This window comes from Ipomoea nil, unplaced genomic scaffold, assembly GCF_001879475.1.
Source record: "Ipomoea nil cultivar Tokyo-kokei standard unplaced genomic scaffold, Asagao_1.1 scaffold1043, whole genome shotgun sequence".
Classification (NCBI taxonomy): Eukaryota; Viridiplantae; Streptophyta; class Magnoliopsida; order Solanales; family Convolvulaceae; genus Ipomoea; species Ipomoea nil.
Window position 1 is genome coordinate 5,371,100 of NW_017617471.1, and position 20,561 is coordinate 5,391,660.

General features: G+C 34.9%; 3 protein-coding genes and 1 non-coding gene across 4 annotated transcripts; 3 read left to right on the plus strand and 1 right to left on the minus strand.

The window, feature by feature from the left end:
- The first annotated feature begins 131 nt into the window (after window positions 1–131).
- On the plus strand, window positions 132–205 carry TRNAI-UAU. Its single transcript has one exon. It is a non-coding gene; the product is annotated as a tRNA-Ile (tRNA).
- Window positions 206–531: 326 nt separating this feature from the next.
- On the minus strand, window positions 532–4,527 carry LOC109181646 (receptor-like protein 12). Its single transcript, XM_019331509.1, has one exon. The coding sequence runs from the start codon at window positions 4,148–4,150 to the stop codon at window positions 713–715; it is 3,438 nt and encodes a 1,145-aa protein (XP_019187054.1). The 5' UTR covers window positions 4,151–4,527; the 3' UTR covers window positions 532–712.
- Window positions 4,528–15,027: 10,500 nt separating this feature from the next.
- Window positions 15,028–16,244, plus strand: LOC109181174 (probable leucine-rich repeat receptor-like protein kinase At1g68400; the record flags this gene model as incomplete). The annotated part of the gene is made up of 1 exon (XM_019330928.1): window positions 15,028–16,244. A coding segment is annotated over exon 1 (1,056 nt), but the record flags the coding sequence as incomplete, so codon positions are not given.
- On the plus strand, window positions 16,244–18,584 carry LOC109181650 (receptor-like protein 12). Its single transcript, XM_019331514.1, has 3 exons — window positions 16,244–17,695; window positions 17,902–18,409; window positions 18,512–18,584. Exons 1-2 carry the CDS (start codon window positions 16,251–16,253, stop codon window positions 17,939–17,941), a joined length of 1,485 nt encoding a protein of 494 aa, XP_019187059.1. The 5' UTR covers window positions 16,244–16,250; the 3' UTR covers window positions 17,942–18,409; window positions 18,512–18,584.
- Window positions 18,585–20,561: the final 1,977 nt, after the last annotated feature.

Genomic DNA, 20,561 nt, shown 5'->3' on the forward strand with positions numbered 1-20,561 from the left:
TATTGTTTGATTGAAAATTTTTTAAAACACAATTACGATCAATTGTTTTGATTTTTTTTGTTTTTGTATTTTTAAAACCTTTATAACTATAACAACACAATTAATTTAAACAAAAATAATTATCAACAAGGGGTCCAGTAGTTCAGTTGGTTAGAGCACTGGTCTTATGAGTCGGAGGTCGCGAGTTCGAGCCTCGCCAGGACCATTTAAGAGTTCACTCCATTTAAACACAGGCCTGGTATATGGAGTTATTGGGCCTTAAGTGCCGTGAGCCCACTATGGCACCTCAATCTTTATATAAATTTAATTTTAATTACTTCAATAGTAAAGTTAAAATGCGTGCGAAATGGTTTTTCCTTTTAACTTCTTTAGTATTTTCTTGAGAAATGCTCTATTGTCAGCAAAGATGTCTATCAATTGTTCGATGAATTGTTTGAATCATTCTGACTTAAACAGTTTCTAGATTTTCTTCTTCTTAAATCACCTTTCCGTGAAGATCTCACTGGACGAATAAAATTTCAAGGCAGGGAATGGGGTAACACTGCTTCTTGTATACTTGTATAATAAGCTTGCAGCTAGCTTGATGATTGTGAAAAGAAATCAAGACTCTTGCTTTCACTTTTGCATGAACTCTGTGTTACAAGTATATATTTATGTACAAATTATAAAGATGGGGTGAAGGGGAGGGCTGGGGCGGGGGCTGTGTTACAGTTCAAATGACTTTCTGATATATGACTAGCAGGGATGTAGAAGAAGATGTTATGGAAGGAGGAAGTGGGGAAGAGTGATGATGACTGCAGGTGCAGTCTGGATTATGAATTGCTGCCTTTCTGTGGATATCAAGTTTGCTGCAAAACACACAGTACCTGCCACGGTATGATTTGCCTTCCATTTCATCCTCGTCTTCATCAGAGTCATCAGTATCATCAGGGGATTCATCTTCAATGATTTCCTCTGCCTGCACTCTCCCACCATTGTATCTGATGTAGGGGAACCTGTATGATGGAATAATCAGCTTGAGGAGTTCTTTCAGATGCTTATCACTACTTGTTCTGCCTTCCTTCCAGAAGAAAAGAGCTGCCATGGAAACTGAGGCTCCTATTCCATATCCCAGACCTATGAATATGAAATGCCAATCGAACTCAGAGTCGACTACTGGACCGCCACTGGAACTAGGTGGTTTCTTGCAACTCTTTGGGAGAGGCAAACCACACAGTTCTGGATTACCCAAATAGGAAGTTGCTTCAAATGTATTAAGCTGATTGCCTGTTGGAATACTACCAGAAAGTCTATTGAATGATAGATTGAAGACTGATAGGAATGACAGACTTGCAAGCTGTGTTGGGATCTCTCCACCTAGCTGGTTTGATGAAAGGTCTAACGACTCCATCGCTTTCAGATTTCCAATTGCTTCTGGGATAGTCCCTGTGAGAGCATTGTGTGATAGGTTGAGAAAGTAAAGTGAATTGAGAGCCCCAATGGTATCTGGTATAATCCCATGGAAATTATTGCTTGAGAAATCAACAGATGTGAAGACTGTTAGAATTTTCACCAGCTCTGTCTCCATCCCTTTTATGGTTACCATTACTGTATCCTGGTAGTAGAAATTATTAAGTCTCAAGTAATCAAACTTGATGTGTTGCACTGGTTGCACCGTATCTTCACCAGAAATCATTCCTTTCCAGTTCAAGAAGCATTTTGGAGAGAGTTTGCCACTGAACTTATTGGAAGCAATATCAATAATCTGAAGATTTGGCCAGCTATGATTAGCATTACCACAGTGAAGGTCACCATGGAATTGATTGGACCGCAAGACTAGGACACGCAGGCTTGATAATTTCTTCAATAGGCATGGAAATGTATCTACAATTTTGTTGCTCCCAACATTCAGAACTTCCAATGACAAACAATTGATCAGAGATTTGGGAATCATCCCTTGAAAGAAATTCCTGCTGAGGTCTAACGTTTTTAGGGCACAGTTACTTGGAAAGGAATCAGGTATGTTACCACTGATTTGGTTTTCCGCTAGGTTTAGTACTCCAAGTCCAATAGTCTCAATCCCAGTAATGTTGAATAGACAGGATGGAAGTGTGCCACTCAGCTTATTGTTGGATAGATCAAGCACATGCAGATAGCTTGCATTGCATATGGATTCAGGAATTGTCCCAGTGAAGCTATTATTTGAAAGAGACAAGAAAGAAGCAAATGGAGCGTAACTTCCAAGATCAAATGGGATGGAACCATTGAAAAAATTGTTTGAGTAATCAAGATACGCAGCATTCAGGCTTGGGGCTACTCCAATCGGAAGTTGGCCTTGCAGTTGATTTGAGTGCAAATCCAGTACTGAAAGACTACTTGGAATTGCATAAGGCTTTTCTAGACCATCTAAGAAATTGCGGGAAAGATTCAGATGAGCCAGACTTCCATTACCCACATTCCATATCCAGTTTGGTATTTCCCCTCTAATTTCATTGTCTGACAGGTCTAAATAGATCATACTTGATTGAGTTCTAAGATCTGGAAACTTTTGTAATCCACAAGAAGCCATTTTCAATGTTGTAATCTTGGGAAAAAATGAGGAGGCTGAAGTACTGGTACTTACATCAACTGACAAATTGTTGTGAGAAAGCTCAAATCTTGTGAGGTTCTTGAGCTTTTGGAGACTTTCGAACTGTATCCTTCCATTGAAGGAGTTGGAAGAAAGTAACAGCACATTCAGCTTTGGAAATTCAAAGAAGTACCCCGGAATGGAGCCATTTAGACGGTTAGAACTCAAGTCAAGTGTATCCATTTGAGAGGCAGATACATTCAGGTATTCATCAACTTGACCATCAAATTTATTGTTGGAAAGCACAAGTTTCTGCAATGATGGAAGTGAAAAAAGAGATTGGGGAATTCTTCCAGAGAGTAAATTAGACATTAAATCTATATTTACAATTTCTGAAAGGCCTTCGAAATGTTTGGAAGAAAGTGAACCTGTTAGGCCATTACGAGAAAAATCTACGTAGGTAAGGTTCTTTGACAGCTGGAAATGTGGGATTGAGCCAGTGAAGTTGTTAAATGAGAAATCCATATAAATAAGACTCGTAAGTTGTGCCATTGTAGAGGGAATTGGTCCACTGAATTTGCAGTTGGTGATCTCTATCCTGGACAAGTTGCTAAGATTACTGATGGAAGGTGGCACTGAACCAGAAAATTGAGTGTAACTTACTGAAACCACCCTAAGGGATCCATTCTCTGGAAATGATGGGATGCTGCCACTAAGATTCTGATTGTTTTGTATCATCAGCTCCTCTAAGCTTTTTGTCTGAAAGATCTCTCCCGGAAATGCACCGTGTAGATTACAAGAGCTTAGGCTCAAGGTCCTCAAATTTGAAAAATTTGCCAAAAACCTCGGGACAGTGCTGGAAAGATCATTTTGATCTAGATAGATAACAGAAAGGTGACGAAGTTTCAAAAGGGATGGATAAATAGGGCCTGAAACTTGACAATTTCGCAAGCTCAAGATTTTTAAATTTGGCAAAGATGAAGATAAGGCCTGACACCAGTTACTCCTTTGAGCAGAAATATCAACACCATCAAGATAAAGTTCTCTAACTTGTATGGAGTTGTCAAAGAATTTCTCTAGATTTGGATTCTCAAGTTTAAGTGGTGGACCTATTGGGAAGCGGGTTGAGAGGTCAAGAGTAACCAACCTTTTCAGTCTTGATATTCCATTCGGAATCTGCCCTCCAAAACCAGCATTTGACAAATTGAGATATGTCAAGTTGGTAAGCTTGTAAATCTGAACTGGGATTGGAATGGAATTGAAGCTGTTGAAAGCCAAATTTAGCCTCTCAAGGTATTGAAGACTGAGTAGAGCCCTTGAATTCTCAATCCCACCTGTAATCGTCTCATTGTCGAGAATCAAGCCAGTGACACGGCCTGAGGTGTCACATTCCACCCCAGGCCAAACACAACATTCCCCGCACTGGTTCCAGCGTGCAAGCTTGGTTGAAACTGTTGAGTCGAACTTCAGGCTGCTCTTCAGCTGCAGCAGCATCGATCTCTGGTCGCTCTGGCATTGGCCTGAGACCACAAGGATGTCGATCCCAAATATTATCTGCAGCAAGCATACCAAGAAAAACCATGAATGCAGTGGAATTCTCATTGGACAGAGCTGTAACAGACACCCATAACACTCAAGATCAACGTGTTTGTTTGAGTAAATATATTACAGCTCAACAACTTCACTGCTAGCTTTCTTGCCTTCTCACCAAACTTAACTTTCGGTTTGGCTGTTCTGGAGTGGAGGACAAGCAAGAAAGCATAGATGCAGAGGACTAATACAAAGGTGGAGAGGTAAATGATGGTTAGAAACAATGGTGGACTGGTCAGAGGAAAACAAGAACTGGGAGTTGTGTTTGATAATCTAGAATGTGAAATCTTATTGTTATCGTTACGCGTTTGGTAGTCGGCCTTTAACATTTGTTTATTCCTTGGACGACTTTGTGGTTCAGTATATTATAAGAAAATGAAAGCTCATGACTTTGTGTTTGTCTGATTTAATGATTTCCTCTATTCGCCGTACTATTCCTTCTTAGACAAGCTTATGGAGGTGTAACGGTGAGATTCTGGTTTGGCAACACTTTTTTTATTCCATAGTCAAAAGAAAAATTATAAATAAATTAATAAACTGATTTTTAAAATTATCCCTAATAACTTCTCACGTTAGACATATAATAATTAACATTTTTAACCTTTGAGAACAACCTCAAGCGAGCTGGTCGGGGCTAATAATTGATATTCTTTATTTGAGCTGGACAATTATGAATAATATGAACTGATCTATTTTCTTGTGGAGCAAGTTTATTAAACATGTCAGACGGAAACTCAATCTATTAAACTATCATCATAAATAAAATTTCTATATTTAAAATGGGTGACTTGAGGACTTATGAGAGGAAATAAATCATGAGATGTACATTAGTGATGCAATGATATATGAATTTTTACACTAACTTTTGTGTTCCACCCTTGCGGGATTTAACTATAAATACTCGCTAAATATTATTCCAAACTCAGTCTTTCATCCACCGAGCTATGTTGGGGAGGTCGAAAATGAATATGAACATAAGTAAAGAGGTAGATTTATTACAAAGGTTAGGTATTGCAGTAGGCAGTAGGGTCGGTTTGTTTCCATCTTTCATTTAGATTCCTCCCAACTCTTTGACCAAACTATCCATCTTCATACTTGTCTCCTTTGACATTTTCAATCCCCAATTTTATATGGCACGCAGTTTACCTATTTCCTTATTTTTTTATATTTAATTTTCAATGATTTGCGACGTGATTTGTACTTAACACAACTCCCATATGAATCTTGGCAAGGATTAAAATAAATTAAATACACCTCCTTTTAACAGATCTGTCATTTATCAAACAAGCCTTAAATTATAGGTAAAATAAGACGTAAATTACGAACAAAAGTATAAAAATGTTATCAGTTATTGACGACCAGAAAAAAGTTTATGCGTAAGATGAAAAGGATAATTAAATAAGTGAAATAGAAGTGCAAATCCAGCAGATTTGTTAAACAGAGAACAACAGAATAAGAAAGTTTGGATTATGAAATTATTAAACTATTATATTTTTAGCATGAAACTTCTGACTGGGTACCTCACAGAGTAATATCTACACAGCAAGTATCAATCTGTCTAAACATATATGTAATTGTAAGTTGTAACAAATTAATTGATTAATTAAGAAAGTGTAGTTGCACCAAGCTGGCAACTTAATTAATTAAAGTTTGAAGATTATCGAAGATGTAAAATAGTTTAATAGGATTATTGCTCGTAGGGACTTAACTTACGGTGTCAGAGGACTTAAAGGATCTATTCTAGGAGTTCTGAAGATCAAGTTAGATACTGTTCTCTCTTGAGGGTTTCTGACTTCTAATGTATCAGAAAAATAAAAATAAATAAAAATAAAAAAGAGAAGCAATTATCCTACGACGAATAGTGTTGATTGTGTCCAAATAAAATTATTAATTAAAATTCATAACTTGTTGAAAGCGGCATCGGAAAAATTGGTAAATTGGCAATCAATTTCGATGAAGTCGTCAGATAAATCAATTAAGCAATCCCATACGTTGAAAAGTGAAATGAATGTGATTTTTTTTAAGAAATAAATGAAGTGATTAAAAAAATGTAATGATACAATAAATACAATTATATTATACAACTCTCACTTTTTATTCAATTTTCTACTCCATATCAGCGTGACATACTTTGATTCATATAAAAAATGTGGGCCAAAGTTTGATTTTTTTAATTTTATCTTTCTCCAATTAAATCCAAACAAGTTGCAGGAGTTTTACCCCTTAGATTGCACTTGTCATTTTTCTTACAACAATTCCTACATAACTAAGACTAGACTATTAGTGTTTAGTTTAAAACATATTCTTTGTTTTCCTTTCTTTAGTTTCATTTCTCTAGAAAAATGAAGTAGTAAATAAATCATTTTTTTTTCATATGGCGTCTATTATCTTTACCATTATGAAACTAATAATCAGATTCGCGTTGATTCTCATTTTAGAGTTTGACTCTTATTTGGAGAAGGTTTAGCGCAAAGCATAGGGGTGTAATATAATCAAGCTAACCCAAATACTCAACTTGAAGTTTCGTTTGATTAGAAAAACCGAAGCTACCCGAGTTGAGTATTAAGAGACTCAAATTCGGTCTGATTCGTTACTCGAACTAGTCGACCTTGACCTTGACTCAATAATAAGTTAATTGAACTTGAGCATTCATCAAATTGAACCTGCGTAACTTGACTCATCGCACCCCTACCTAGAGCTCATCAACTTCAAAGTTGTAATTGTATCATCAACAATTTACTTATCAACTACTCCAAACTTTTGAATTCACCTTAAACGTTTTTACTACAACTTGAGCTTATTTTAACTAACTTTATTCTGATCATTAAATTATGAGATTATTGATAAATGAAAAAGATAGACAAATAATTAAATCATGAGAAAAGTAAATGACAAGAACAACGTGTAATGCCATCTAATTTGTCAAGGGTTGCATAGACAAAAATGACTAACAAAGTCCAAATGATATTGATGGCTGTGTCTTATACATCCCTTTCTCTTGCCCCACATGAAACTCTCTTTTTTTTTTTTTTCCTCTCTTATTATGATTGGTCTTCTCCCACGCCTGAGTCTTCCACAAAAACCAACTCCACATATTTATATTCATCTCTAATTTGTTCACTTTCTAGAGCCATAAATGTGTCGAGTTGAGTTCAATTTGGTAGGTATGATTAATCGGCTCGTTAATTTATTGGTTATATCTAATATAATTCTTCTAATTTATTGATTAAATTGAACTTTTGCTTGCAAAAGGTAAAGTCCTTCACTCTTAAAATCCTTGATTGTGAAAGCATAAATCATAGTGACTCAACGATCTCTTATGTGGGAATATCAGTAATTGACGTCCACAAAGAGCCAAGACGAAACTCCCACATTGTGATTGAATTGCTAGCTAAGCCGGATTCAACCTTAAGTTCTCACTCTCAATTTATCATCCGAATACCAACTTAGTTACTCATTACTAAACTAGACGTTTGTTTGGACAGTGCCTAGAGGTTTTTTTTTTTTTTTTTTTTTTTTTTTTTTTTTTTTTTTTTTTTTGGGATTGAAGTGGAGGAGGGCCACCCTAACACCTCAAGAAAGGTTCCTCACCAAGACATATCTAGACTAGTAACACTTCAGTTTGTCTTCCTCAAACAATTGATTTTTGGTTCATAGTTGACCAAATCAAATTAACAACATCAATAGGTGAAATGAACCTTGTAATCGTAGCGTAACCAACAAAAATCTACAAAAAAAAAAATGTATTACTCATAGCTAACAAATTCAATTCAAACCAAATAAACTAATAAATAATTCTTAAAAAAAAATCAAACTATAAATTTTATAATTATCAAATTAATAATCAACTACCTCACTTGTTCTTGTGGTAGAATCACTTATTCATGTGGTGGAAGTATACCTAAATTTGATGTCCCCTCTTTTTTGGTCATCTTTGGAAATATAAGAAAACAGAAGTGGGAAGAAAGAAATGCTTCCGTCCCACTGTCGCCGTCACGTTAATTACGGAGCATTTCTTTCATTTAACAGTCCATTATTCTTTCACACTAATGATTTACCAGACCACTATATTATTATTATTATTATTATTATTATTATTATTATTATTATTATTAATTTTTTTTAAATACTACTGACTTAATCTTAATTATAATAAAGCCATATGGTCTTGTGAAAATTAAATGTTGATATTAATGATTAAATATTGGTATTAACAACATTTAATTTTCACAAGACCATATGACTTTAAGAAACATGCATGCACACCACACGTGCGACCCCAAAGTCCATAAGTTTGAAATTAATATATAGCATAGTTAGGCGGCCTAATATTTAAGATTGTTGATCTGCATATCGAGGACTACAGAGACAAAGATGCGTTATTCGTGGATTCATCGGATACTATCCAACAACACTCTCAAACTTAATTGACGTGAAGTAGGCTTAGTAACATTAAGATTATATTCTTGAATTATTAGTTATCATCTTTTATTGATTGCACACTTAATTCGATAGTATTTGGAAGAAAAAAATTAATGTTCGAACTAAGATTGTGATTGTTTGGTCTTTAAAGGTCAATTGTATGTTGCTACATCTAGAGTTAGAAATCTCAAAGGTCTAAAAATTTTGATCCGTGGTGACTCTAAAATTGTAATTCAATTACTATTGTAGATTTGTAGTTTACTAAGTTCTTAAAATTTTGTAATATTAAATACTATGTACTAAATTTTTAATATAGTTTAAGATTTGTAGTAATCACCCACCTTAAATATTATTTTAATTGTAAATATATTTATGTTCATAATTTTAGCATAGGAATTCACACATAATAATTATTAAATAACAAAAATTTTATATATGAATAAACCTCATATAGAGTATATTTTTATAACATATTTTCCGTGCATCGCACGGGACAAATACTAGTAATAATAATAATAATAATAATAATTATTATTATTATTATTATTATTATTATTATTATTATTATTATTATTATAAAAAAATTACTACTTATAGTTAATAATAAGTCAACATAACAATTAATACAAATATATAAAGTAATGCCTTTTCGCATTTTTGTAAATATAATTTTTCCTTTATTCCTATTATAGAGTCATACATAACCAAACATAAATATTGATAATCATTCTAATTCCACCATACTACCAAACATGCAAAATATTTTCACTAAAACCTATTACTATTATCAAGTATATGATTCTCATCCCAATTTCAATTCCCATATGAGAACCAAACACACCATTATGTATACAATTATGTTGCAAAATTATTAACTTCAACTTCAATCAAGCAACTGGGTTATGAATTATTCAAAAACACATACCATGAATATTAAGGATAAGAAAATCTCATATTACAAATGCATATTTTTTTAAACACATTTTCTTTATCTTGTAATATATTTATTGTTATTTTATTTTTTAAAATAATTTTTTATTTTTATTTATAAATCATAAATTTAAATTTTTAATTGTAAATTACTCGGCAATTTATATCGTGCACCACGGCGCACATAGCACAAAACGTGCCCGTTTCATGCTGATGTCATACTGACATCACTCCGTCAATCCGAACAGACCAAATCTCATTATGTGTATTCAGTTAAAAATTTATGTGTATTGTGCTATGAGTTTATGTGTATTCAGTTAAGAGTTTATGTGTATTATGTCAACCAAATCCCATTATGTGTATTCAGTTAAAAGTTTATGTGTATTGTGTAATGAGTTTATGTGTATTATGTTAACAAACCCCATTATGTGTATTCAGTTAAAAGTTTATGTGTATTATGTAGATTATGTGTATTCTGTTATAAGTTTATATGCATTTGAAACAGAGAATTTTTTTTTAACAACTTAATAAAATAACGTCGTTTTGGGAGGCGCGGGGCGGATAGGGCTAACTGCTAAGTGTACCCTGGTGCACGGTACAACGATTGAAATTACTCCGTATATATTTTTTTTTTAAAAAAATAAACATATTTGCCCATTTCGCGGGCCGGGCTGCCAACTCGCGTGGGGTAGATTAAAGTTACTTAAATCCTAATTTGTGGCCCGTCCTGCAAAAGTCAGCCAAAAATTAGACCCTAGTGGGCCGGCCTAATAAACCAGGCTGGCCAGCTTTAGCAGTCCGTCATTTCATTCTAATAAGGAATAAGGGTGAAATAGGCCACCGAACTACACACAAGAATGCAATTAGGCCACTGAACCTAAAAAACCTACAACTGGGTCCCTAAACTAACAAATTTCATTCAATTTGTCCATTTTTCAGGTTTCTCAAGTTGCTAATAGGTTACCCCTCCACCTAGGATGCATATGTGACATTTATTTTTAAATTAGTTTTTTTTAATGTTTAATAAATAAAAACTAAAATAATTTAATTTAATTTACTAATTTGTTTCCTATTAAACAATCGGATTCCTTTTTTAGGTCAAAGAGATTAATGGCAGGAAGACTTCTCGCAGACTTCATCACAGCCACCTTCAAATTAGATATGCATAATATATTTTACTTTTTCCATCTAACAATAGTACTGCTAATGTATAGTATTAAAATAATTTAATTACTGCCAAATGTATAATATAATTCAATTACTGTATCGTGGCTAGGAACAAATAAAACAATTAACAAATTATTTAATCAAAAATATCGTGATTTGGTGATTTTTGAATTTTAAAATAATTAGTTTGTATTGGTGATTTGCGAATTTTAAACAAATACAAATTATTTTATTTAAAAAAAACAAATTATTTTAATTTTTATTTATTAAGCATTAAAAGACTAATTTAAAAATAAATCATTTTAGTTTTTATTTATTAAACATTAAAAAAAAAACTAATTTAAAAATAAATTATTTTTTTTAAAAAAATGCCACATAAGCACCTTAGGTGGAAGGGTAACTTATTAGCAACTTGAGAAACATGAAAAATAGACAAATTGAATGAGTTTGGTTAGTTTAGGGACTCAATTGTAGGTTTTTTAGGTTCAGTGGCCTAATTACATTCTCGTGTGCAGTTCAGTGGCTTATTTGACCCTTAAAAAATAATAATCATAAGGTATATATTAATTCACAAGGAATCAATGTTTTTAACACTAGTTTCAATTTAAGCTTCCATTCAACTCACTTTGAACCTTACTCAATCGTAATAAGTAAGAGGGTTCAGGAAATCAAATAATAATAACTAAATATGCAAATAAAATCAAGGGAAAATAAAACACATTTGACCCCTAAATTATTTCACTTTGAGTCATACTTGTTTGAGATGAGTCTAATCTAATAGGATAGTTGTTTGTTAATCATAATATTTATTACAGAATATTTAATACCAACTTTAACCGCTTTCTCTCCCATTGTCGTCGTCTGCTCCCACGAAGTAAAGGTTCGGCGACTTGGTGCTGCCGGCTGACGCTCTGGTGGAGGGTTGAGCCGGCAGTGCTATTAGTAGACTTCATCCTCCGACTGTTTTAGGAATAAGTGTTAGATCTCAGATCATCTCCGATTGTTTTTTCAGAGAAGGCTTCAGAGACTCTACAGATCTGACAGGTTTTCTACACTCTTTTCTGTTTATGTTGTTTTCTTTTGGTTCTACGTTATCCCTTTGTTTCTTTGACTAGTTTGTTTTCTCTCGTCTCTCTGGCGAGTGTTTCCCTCTCGTCTCTTTGGCGAGTTTTCCTCTCGTTTCTTTGGTGAGTTCTCCTCATAAGCGTGGCATGATAAAATGGCCTCACCAGAGTCAGTCTTGGCTATGTTTGACCAGATCTGTGAAGAAACACCGAGTTCATCCAACAACTTCGACTTCAAATTTGTAAAACAGTCTGCGATCCAAGTTTTCTATAACATTGCTAGGAAATTTGTTTCTATGTCTGACTGTAAAGAATGCATTGTCATTCTAACGATCTGTATTGTAAACATTTCTGCTTATGATTAATGAATTAGCCTTTTATTTAAAAAAAATTGTTACTTATAATATATATTGTAATATTTATATGTGAAATTGTGATACTATTTAGGGTAATATAATTATTAATGATAAATATTGTAATATTTATAATTGAAATTGTGATACTTACAAAGTGTAATTCCAATTATAATGTAAATATTGTAATACTTATTAAAAAAATTACATTACTTATTATAGAAAATTTAATACCAAATTGAATTAAAAATAAATCATTACTTATGTTAGATATTGTAATACTTATATATGAAATTGTGATATTATTAAGGAAAAAGCGTCAAATTAGCCCCCTAAGTCGAGTGGATAGTGCAATTGGGCCCCCTAAGTGAAAAAAAACTCCATTCAGGTCTCCTAAACCTGTAAAATTGTTTAATTAAGTCCAAGTTGACTTGTTTATCAGGTTAAATGCATACGGTGTTGACACGTGTCCTTATTTTATTTTATATTTTATTAAAAATATTATTTATTATAAATTAATTAAAATAATAATAAGAGAAAATTTCAATTTTGGTCCACTAACTATTGGGGTTGTGTTAATTGCAACATTTAACTTTAAAAAATGATAATTTAGTACCTTGACTATGCAATTTCTATCAATTTTGGTCACGCCGGCCAAATTGCCGGTCAAATCTCACCGGAAAATTATAATATGGCAAATAATGAGGGTATTTTAGTCTTTTTACTCGTGTTCTTTCTTCTTCTCCGATGAACTTCCCTCCATTTCCGGCGAGATTCCTTCTACGATCGGAAGTGGGATTGTACAGAAAGGTAGAAGCTTGAGAAGGGTAGTATTGAGTAAGAAGGGGCCGCCGGGGATTATTACTGATTGGAACACCTAAATCTCCTCCATTATCAGACGGGGAGACTGCTTCAACCTTGCCCTATCTCTTTTATGCACTTTCATGTGGCCGCCCAGAGCTTGAGCGGACCGGAACTCTCTTCTGCAGAAGTTGCAGGTATAAGATCTTCTTCTTCTTCATCGAAATCTCAAACATTTTTGCCCAGAAAAGAAGCACCACAGATGTGCGCCGCCTATGTTTCTGAGATTTATGAGTATATGCGCCAAATGGAGGTGAATCTTAAGCTTTTTATCCATTCCTTTGAACTTTATTCTAAATGCTTTGATTCTGTACGATAAGAAATGGATTAATGTTGCTTGAAATATTGCTCAATTTGCTTCTGGGATGAATGATTTGATGTTATAGGGTCATTAGATATTAATCAATTGATTTTTTCTTTCAAGTGTTTCCTCTATTGTTTCCTCTTCTTACCCACAATTGAATCCTTATAAATTCAAGGGAAATCAAAGTCTGAGCGGCACTGGGCTGCGTTTTCTTGATCGGCGAAGAAAAACTCATCACCGGAAATTGGGAATATCATTGGAGAAGAAAACAGAGGAGTAAAATTACTAAAATACCCTCATAAATTGACCTATTAAATTTTTCTGGTGAGATTTGGCCGGCAATTTGACCGGCGTGACCAAAATTGATAGAAATTGCATAGTCAAGGTACTAAATTATCATTTTTGAAAGTCAAGTGTTGCAATTAACACAACCCCAATAGTCAGTGGACCAAAATTGAAATTTTCTCTAATAATAATTATTATTAAAAAGAATTTTTTTTAAAAAAAAGTCGTGGGTGGCTGTTTTTATTTATTTTTTTATATATTTTTTTATTTTTTAATTATTATTATTATTATTATTATTATTATTATTTTAATTAATTTAAAATAAATAATACTTTTAATAAAAAAATAAAATAAGGACACGTGTCAACATCGTATGCATTTAACCTGATAAACAAGTCAACTTGGGCTTAATTGAACAATTTTACAGGTTTAGGGGACCTGAATGAAGTTTTTTTCACTTAAGGGACCTAATTGCACTATCCACTCGACTTAGGGCGCCAATTTAACACTTTTTCCTATTATATTAAGATAAAGTTGAATGTTACTAATGACAAATATTATATTACTTATAATTGAAGTTTTGATACTTATACAACTTGATCCGTTTCACAGATAAAGATTCATAAGTCTACGCAAAATTTTACCTTAATGGATTGTTTGTGAAGTTGGGTAGTATCAATATTATGTAGCATGATAGTATTTTGTGTAATTGATATAGTTAATATACCTTAAAATTATATGATAGTGACTTCTAATTTTATTAATTTTAAAATACATTTTTAATCAATCAATTATAATAAGTTTTAAAAATCCAGTTTTTCTATGGGAAAAGTATAAAAATTATTATTATTATTATCTTATATTGACTCAAGGATTAATAATATTATTATAAATTTTCCTCTTCAAAAGACAACTTTTTCTTACTAAATTAGGCCTATTGAACAACGTTAACAATAAGGACGCGTAGATAGCGACAAAATGTTTCATGGCAAGCATATCTCCAGAGATTAAAATCTTCTCATTATGTTGTTTGTTTGATGATTGTTTGTGACATAAATTAATTTTTATTTATAAATAAATTATGATTATGAACATGTATATGTATTTGTTTGTTTAGCGTTCACGAATATTAATAAACACTAATAAACATGTAAATAAATAAATAAACAAGATTTTCGAAAACTTTAACGAACAAAAAACACAAAAACAAATACTTTAAAAATCATAACAAGCCAACATGAACTATCTTTGTTTGTTCGTGTTCGGTTCGTTAACGTCCTACTATGAAGCCAAACTTTGATACCGTTTAGCAGCAGATTTATTTCTTTGTAATTCTGTAAAAGCTATCCGGCCACCTTTCATTCGGCATATATTCCTTCAATTCGTTTCAAGATGATATGCCAAGAGCCCAAAACTGAAGAGGACTCCAGTTGTGAACTTGAATGTTAAAAAGGAGAAAATGCTCTTTCCATGACAAATTGACTCGTTCACTACATAGATAAGATTGGCTTCAAGAAGACAACAACTTGGGAACCCAATTTTGACTACAACTATTTTTCGTTATCTCATTAACTAATTAACTTCAGACCAAAGACCAATAGACCATCCATCTAGAAAACAGTGATTAAATTAAGCCTTCTCCGCTTGCGGCAGTTTTGTGCCATATGATGAAAACTTCATTCCTTCCATGGCTTTTGCTGCTGCTGTTGCAGATAATATTTGGGATGGACATCCTTGTGGTCTCCGGCCAATGCCAGAGCGACCAGAGATCGAAGTTGCTCCAGCTGAAGGGCAGCTTCAAGTTCGACCCAACACTTTCAATCAAGCTTGCACACTGGAACCAGAGCAGGGAATGTTGTGTTTGGCCTGGGGTGGAATGTGACACCTCAGGCCATGTCACTGCCTTGATTCTCGACAATGAGACGATTACAGGTGGGATTGAGAATTCAAGGGCTCTACTCAGTCTTCAATACCTCGAGAAGCTAAATTTGGCCTTCAACAGCTTCAATTCCACTCCAATCCCAGTTCAGATTTACAAGCTTACCAACTTGACATATCTCAATTTGTCAAATGCTGGTTTTGGAGGGCAGATTCCGATTGGAATATCAGGACTCACAAGGTTGGTTACTCTTGATCTCTCAACCCTCTTTCCAATAGGTCCACCACTTAAACTTGAGAATCCAAATCTAAACAAATTCTTTGACAACTCCATACAAGTTAGACAACTTTATCTTGATGGTGTTGATCTTTCTGCTCAAAGGAGTGACTGGTGTCAGGCCTTATCTTCATCTTTGCCAAATTTAACAGTCTTGAGCTTGCGAAACTGTCAACTTTCAGGCCCTATTGATCCTTCCCTTGAGAAACTTCATTTCCTTTCTGCTATCCACCTAGATCAAAATGATCTTTCCAGTACTGTCCCCAAGTTTTTGGCAAAATTTTCAAACTTGAGGACCTTGAGCCTGGGCTCTTGTAATCTACAGGGTGCATTTCCAGGAGAGATCTTTCAGACAAAAAGTTTAGAGGAACTGATGATACATGGCAATCAGAATCTTAGTGGCAGCTTCCCATCATTTCCAGAGAATGGATCCCTTAGGGTGATTTCAGTAGGTTACACTCAATTTTCTGGTTCAGTGCCCCCTTCCATCAGTAAGCTTAGCAACTTGTCCAGGATAGATATCAGCAACTGCAAATTCAGTGGATCAGTTCCTTCTACAATGGCAAGACTTATGAGTCTTATTTATGTGGATTTCTCATTTAACAACTTCACTGGCTCAATCCCACATTTCCAGCATTCAAAGAACCTTATCTACTTAGATTTTTCTCATAATGGCCTAACAGGTCCACTCTCTTCCAAGCATTTCGAAGGCCTTTCAGAAATTGTGAATATAGATTTAATGTCTAATTTACTCTCTGGAAGAATTCCCCAATCTCTGTTTTCACTTCCATCATTGCAGAAACTTGTGCTTTCAAACAATAAATTTGATGGTCAAGTTGATGAATACCTGAATGTATCTGCCTCTCAAATGGATACACTCGACTTGAGTTCTAACCGTCTAAATGGGCCCATTCCGGAGTACTTCTTTGAATTTCCAAAGCTGAATGTGCTATTACTTTCTTCCAACTCCTTCAGTGGAAGGATACAGTTCGAAAGTCTCCAAAAGCTCAAGAACCTCACAAGATTTGAGCTTTCTCACAACAATTTGTCAGTTGACGTAAGTAGCAGTAGTTCGGCCTTCTCATTCTTTCCCAAGATTACAATATTGAAAATGGCTTCTTGTCAATTACAAAAATTTCCGGATCTTAGAACTCAATCAAGTATGATCCATTTAGACCTATCAGACAATGGAATTAGAGGGGAAATACCAAACTGGATATGGAGTGTGGGTAATGGAAATCTGGTTCACCTGAATCTTTCCCACAATTTCTTAGATGGTCTAGAAAAGCCTTATACAATTCCAACTAGTCTTTCAGTACTAGACTTGCACTCAAATCAACTGCATGGCGAACTTCCGATTGGAGTAGCCCCAGCCTTGGATGCTATGTATCTTGATTACTCAAACAATGTTTTCAACAGTTCCATCCCGTTTGATCTTGGGAGTTATGCTCCATATGCTTCTTTCTTGTCTCTTTCAAAAAATAGCTTCACTGGGACAATTCCTGAATCCATATGCAATACAAGCTATCTGCAGGTGCTTGATCTATCCAAAAATAAGCTGAGTGGCATACTTCCATCCTGTTTATTCAGCAATCTTGGGATCCTAGGAGTACTAAACCTTGGGGAAAATCAAATCAATGGTAACATACCTGATTCCTTCTCAAGTAATTGTGCTCTAAAAACATTAGACCTCAGTAGGAATTTCTTTGATGGGAAGATTCCAAAATCTCTAATAAATTGTTCGTCATTGGAAGTTCTGAATGTTGGGAGCAACAAAATTGTAGATACCTTTCCATGCCTATTGGAAAACTTATCTAGTTTGCGTGTCCTAGTCTTGCAATCCAATCAGTTCCATGGTGAGCTTCACTGTGGTAATGCCAATCATAGCTGGCCGAATCTTCAGATTATTGATATTGCTTCCAATAAGTTCAGTGGCAAACTCTCTCCAAAATGCTTCTTGAACTGGAAAGGAATGATTTTTGGTGAAGATACGGTGCAACCAGTGCAACACATCAGGTTTGATTTCTTGAGACTTAATAATTTCTACTACCAAGATAGAGTAATGGTAACTATAAAAGGGATGGAGACAGAACTTGTGAAAATTCTAACAGTCTTCACATCTGTTGATTTCTCAAGCAATAATTTCAATGGGATCATACCAGATACCATTGGGGCTCTCAATTCACTTTACTTTCTCAATCTTTCACACAATGCTCTCACAGGGAACATCCCAGAAACAATTGGACATCTGAAAATGATTGAGTCCTTAGATCTTTCATCAAACCAGCTAGGTGGAGAGATCCCAGCACAACTTGCAAATCTGTCGTTCCTATTAGTCTTGAATCTATCATTCAATAGACTCTCTGGTAGTATTCCAACAGGCAATCAACTTAATACATTTGAAGCAAGTTCCTATTTGGGTAATCCAGAACTGTGTGGTCTTCCTCTCTCAAAAAGTTGCAAATCAAGAACAAGTTCCAATGACGGCCAATCTGAGATAGAATTGGATGGTGACCAATCTGAGATCAAATGGGAATACGTAACTTCTGCTTTGGGATTCATTGTGGGTTTAGGGGCTTACCTTTGGATGCTTTTGCATAACAAGAGATGCAGGGAAGCATACCAACAACTTGACAAAGTATTAGTAAGGCTATCCGGTCGAGGAAGAAAATCTCCAGGACGCAGACTTCACAGGAAGCGAATCAGATCACTCTAAGCTGCAGCCTGCAGGTAATCTTGATAATTTGCTTCATGAAAAATTTAAACACTGTTGATCACAAACCAAACACTTTTTCCTAAGCTGATTATTCACTCCAGTACTTCATTTTGTAGGTATGGATGCTGAGCTCAGTTATTGTGGTGGTGATAGCTCTCAGTTTGCATATTTTGCATTTTTGTAATTATTTTGGGTTTGGTTTTGTACTCTAGTAAGTCTATCTAGTATTTTTTTTTGTGTGAGTAATTTGAGAATATTTAAGTGTAATTGCTTTGAAGGTGATGTAACAGTGATGAGTCTGATGCCTCAACAATTGATTATGTTCGTTGGGTCAGCTCCCAGATAGGGGTTCGTGGTGTTGCTAGCAGCGAGTCACGAACAACGTAACTTTTGCTCTTTTAGAGCGTTTAAACATATTACTATAGGCTTCAGAGGATTATTTAAAGGTATATTATGGCTATACAATGAGCAACTTGGCAATGAGGGCTCACTCCTATGATCTGTTGCGTCTTGGTGCTGGCATAATTGCCATGTCTACAACATACTCAATGGACATGGTTGGAGGTTGAATTATTGTATGGACAGAAAATTCTCCTTATCAGTATAGGGGAATGTTTCATGCATTATCAACCATGTTTCGCAATGAAGGTCCTAGTGCAAAGGATCTAAGAAAATAATCGGAAGCTGCGGTGGAATTCTAGACGAATGAATAAATCAGACACAACCATTAAAGTTGAAGTTAAATTTAAATCAAATTATTAGTCAAAAATTAAATTAAATAAATAATATTGATATAGTCCATGACTAAATTGAAAATTAATTTAATGTTTTTTTTTGGTGATAATGGCTACCTTCTTAAGGACACTATCTAACTCTTCTAAATTTTGTTCCGCTAGCAATAGCAACTAGGAGCCTCAACATATCTTCTGGGGGTGCTTCAAGAATTGTTGTTCCCATTTCTGTAAATTGACCGAGATCAGCACACCTATTTTCTTCCCTCACAATCTGTGTGAAGATAACCTCCTAAGACCCCGAGAGAATGAATTTACAATTAGAGATGAGTGTGATGACTGTGTCACTAAGATCATGGTTTTTACTCATCACCTTGACCACCGCCTCCGTGTCCAATTCCACAACTAACCGTCGAAAACCTCATTCTTTACCAAGTCATAGACCCTCCCTTAGGCCCCACAACTAAGCAAAGAAACTACTTATGACACCAATGTTGACCACAAAGCCTACTATCCAGCTCCCTTGAGAATCTCGTAATAACCCACCTCATCAAATGCTTCTTGGCTCCATCTGTATTAAGCTTAACCCAACCTTCATGGGGGGAGGGGGGAGGGAGAGAGACTAGCCGATCCACATACCTTTACCCCTATAAGTTGTATTCCTTTTAGCCAAGAGTCGTATCAATAACCTCATTGGCATTCCTACGAACTCCATTGAACACCTTGTTGTTCCGTGCCTTCCAGCCTCCAACGAGTGTAAGAGAATTTAACCCCCTAAATCGTCCCATCATTGAGCTATTCCTGACCAGAGCAATCATCCTTAACCTAGAACATGAACGAGGAGAATGGATCTAGGCTAGGAGAAGCATGCCAATAGTCCCATGCCGCAACACAACCATGGAAGAGGTCATCGATAAGGCTCTTCTCCTCCTCCCCATACACCGAGTAATCCACGTTGTCAGCCGGCTCTTCTCCTCCTCCCCACACACCGAGCAATCCATGTTGTCAGCCAAGTGCATGTTGTGGCGTTCCACGTTAGTTAGAAGCTTTTTGTTGATCACGAGCCACACGAACAACTTCACTTTCTCCATGCAACTGATCGATCCAGGCAAACTCTTATGATCTTCCCCCTTCTGATTACCTGCAATCAAAATAAAAGCAGAACGAACCAAAAATTTACCTGACGGCAAATATTGCCAACAAAACTTGTCAACCGTGGCAAATTTAGCCAGGATCGGGATCACCCAAATACACTCAAAGAGATCGTGCGAGAAGATGTCACTAAGTTTTGGCAAGTCCCAACCCCAATTATCAAGGATGAAATCACTCACTTTAGCACAAAAAATATTTACAACACGAAAACTTACAAACACAAGGATAGATTTGAAAGTTTTATTAATTAAAACAAATAGCACAAAAACATGAAACACCTTCA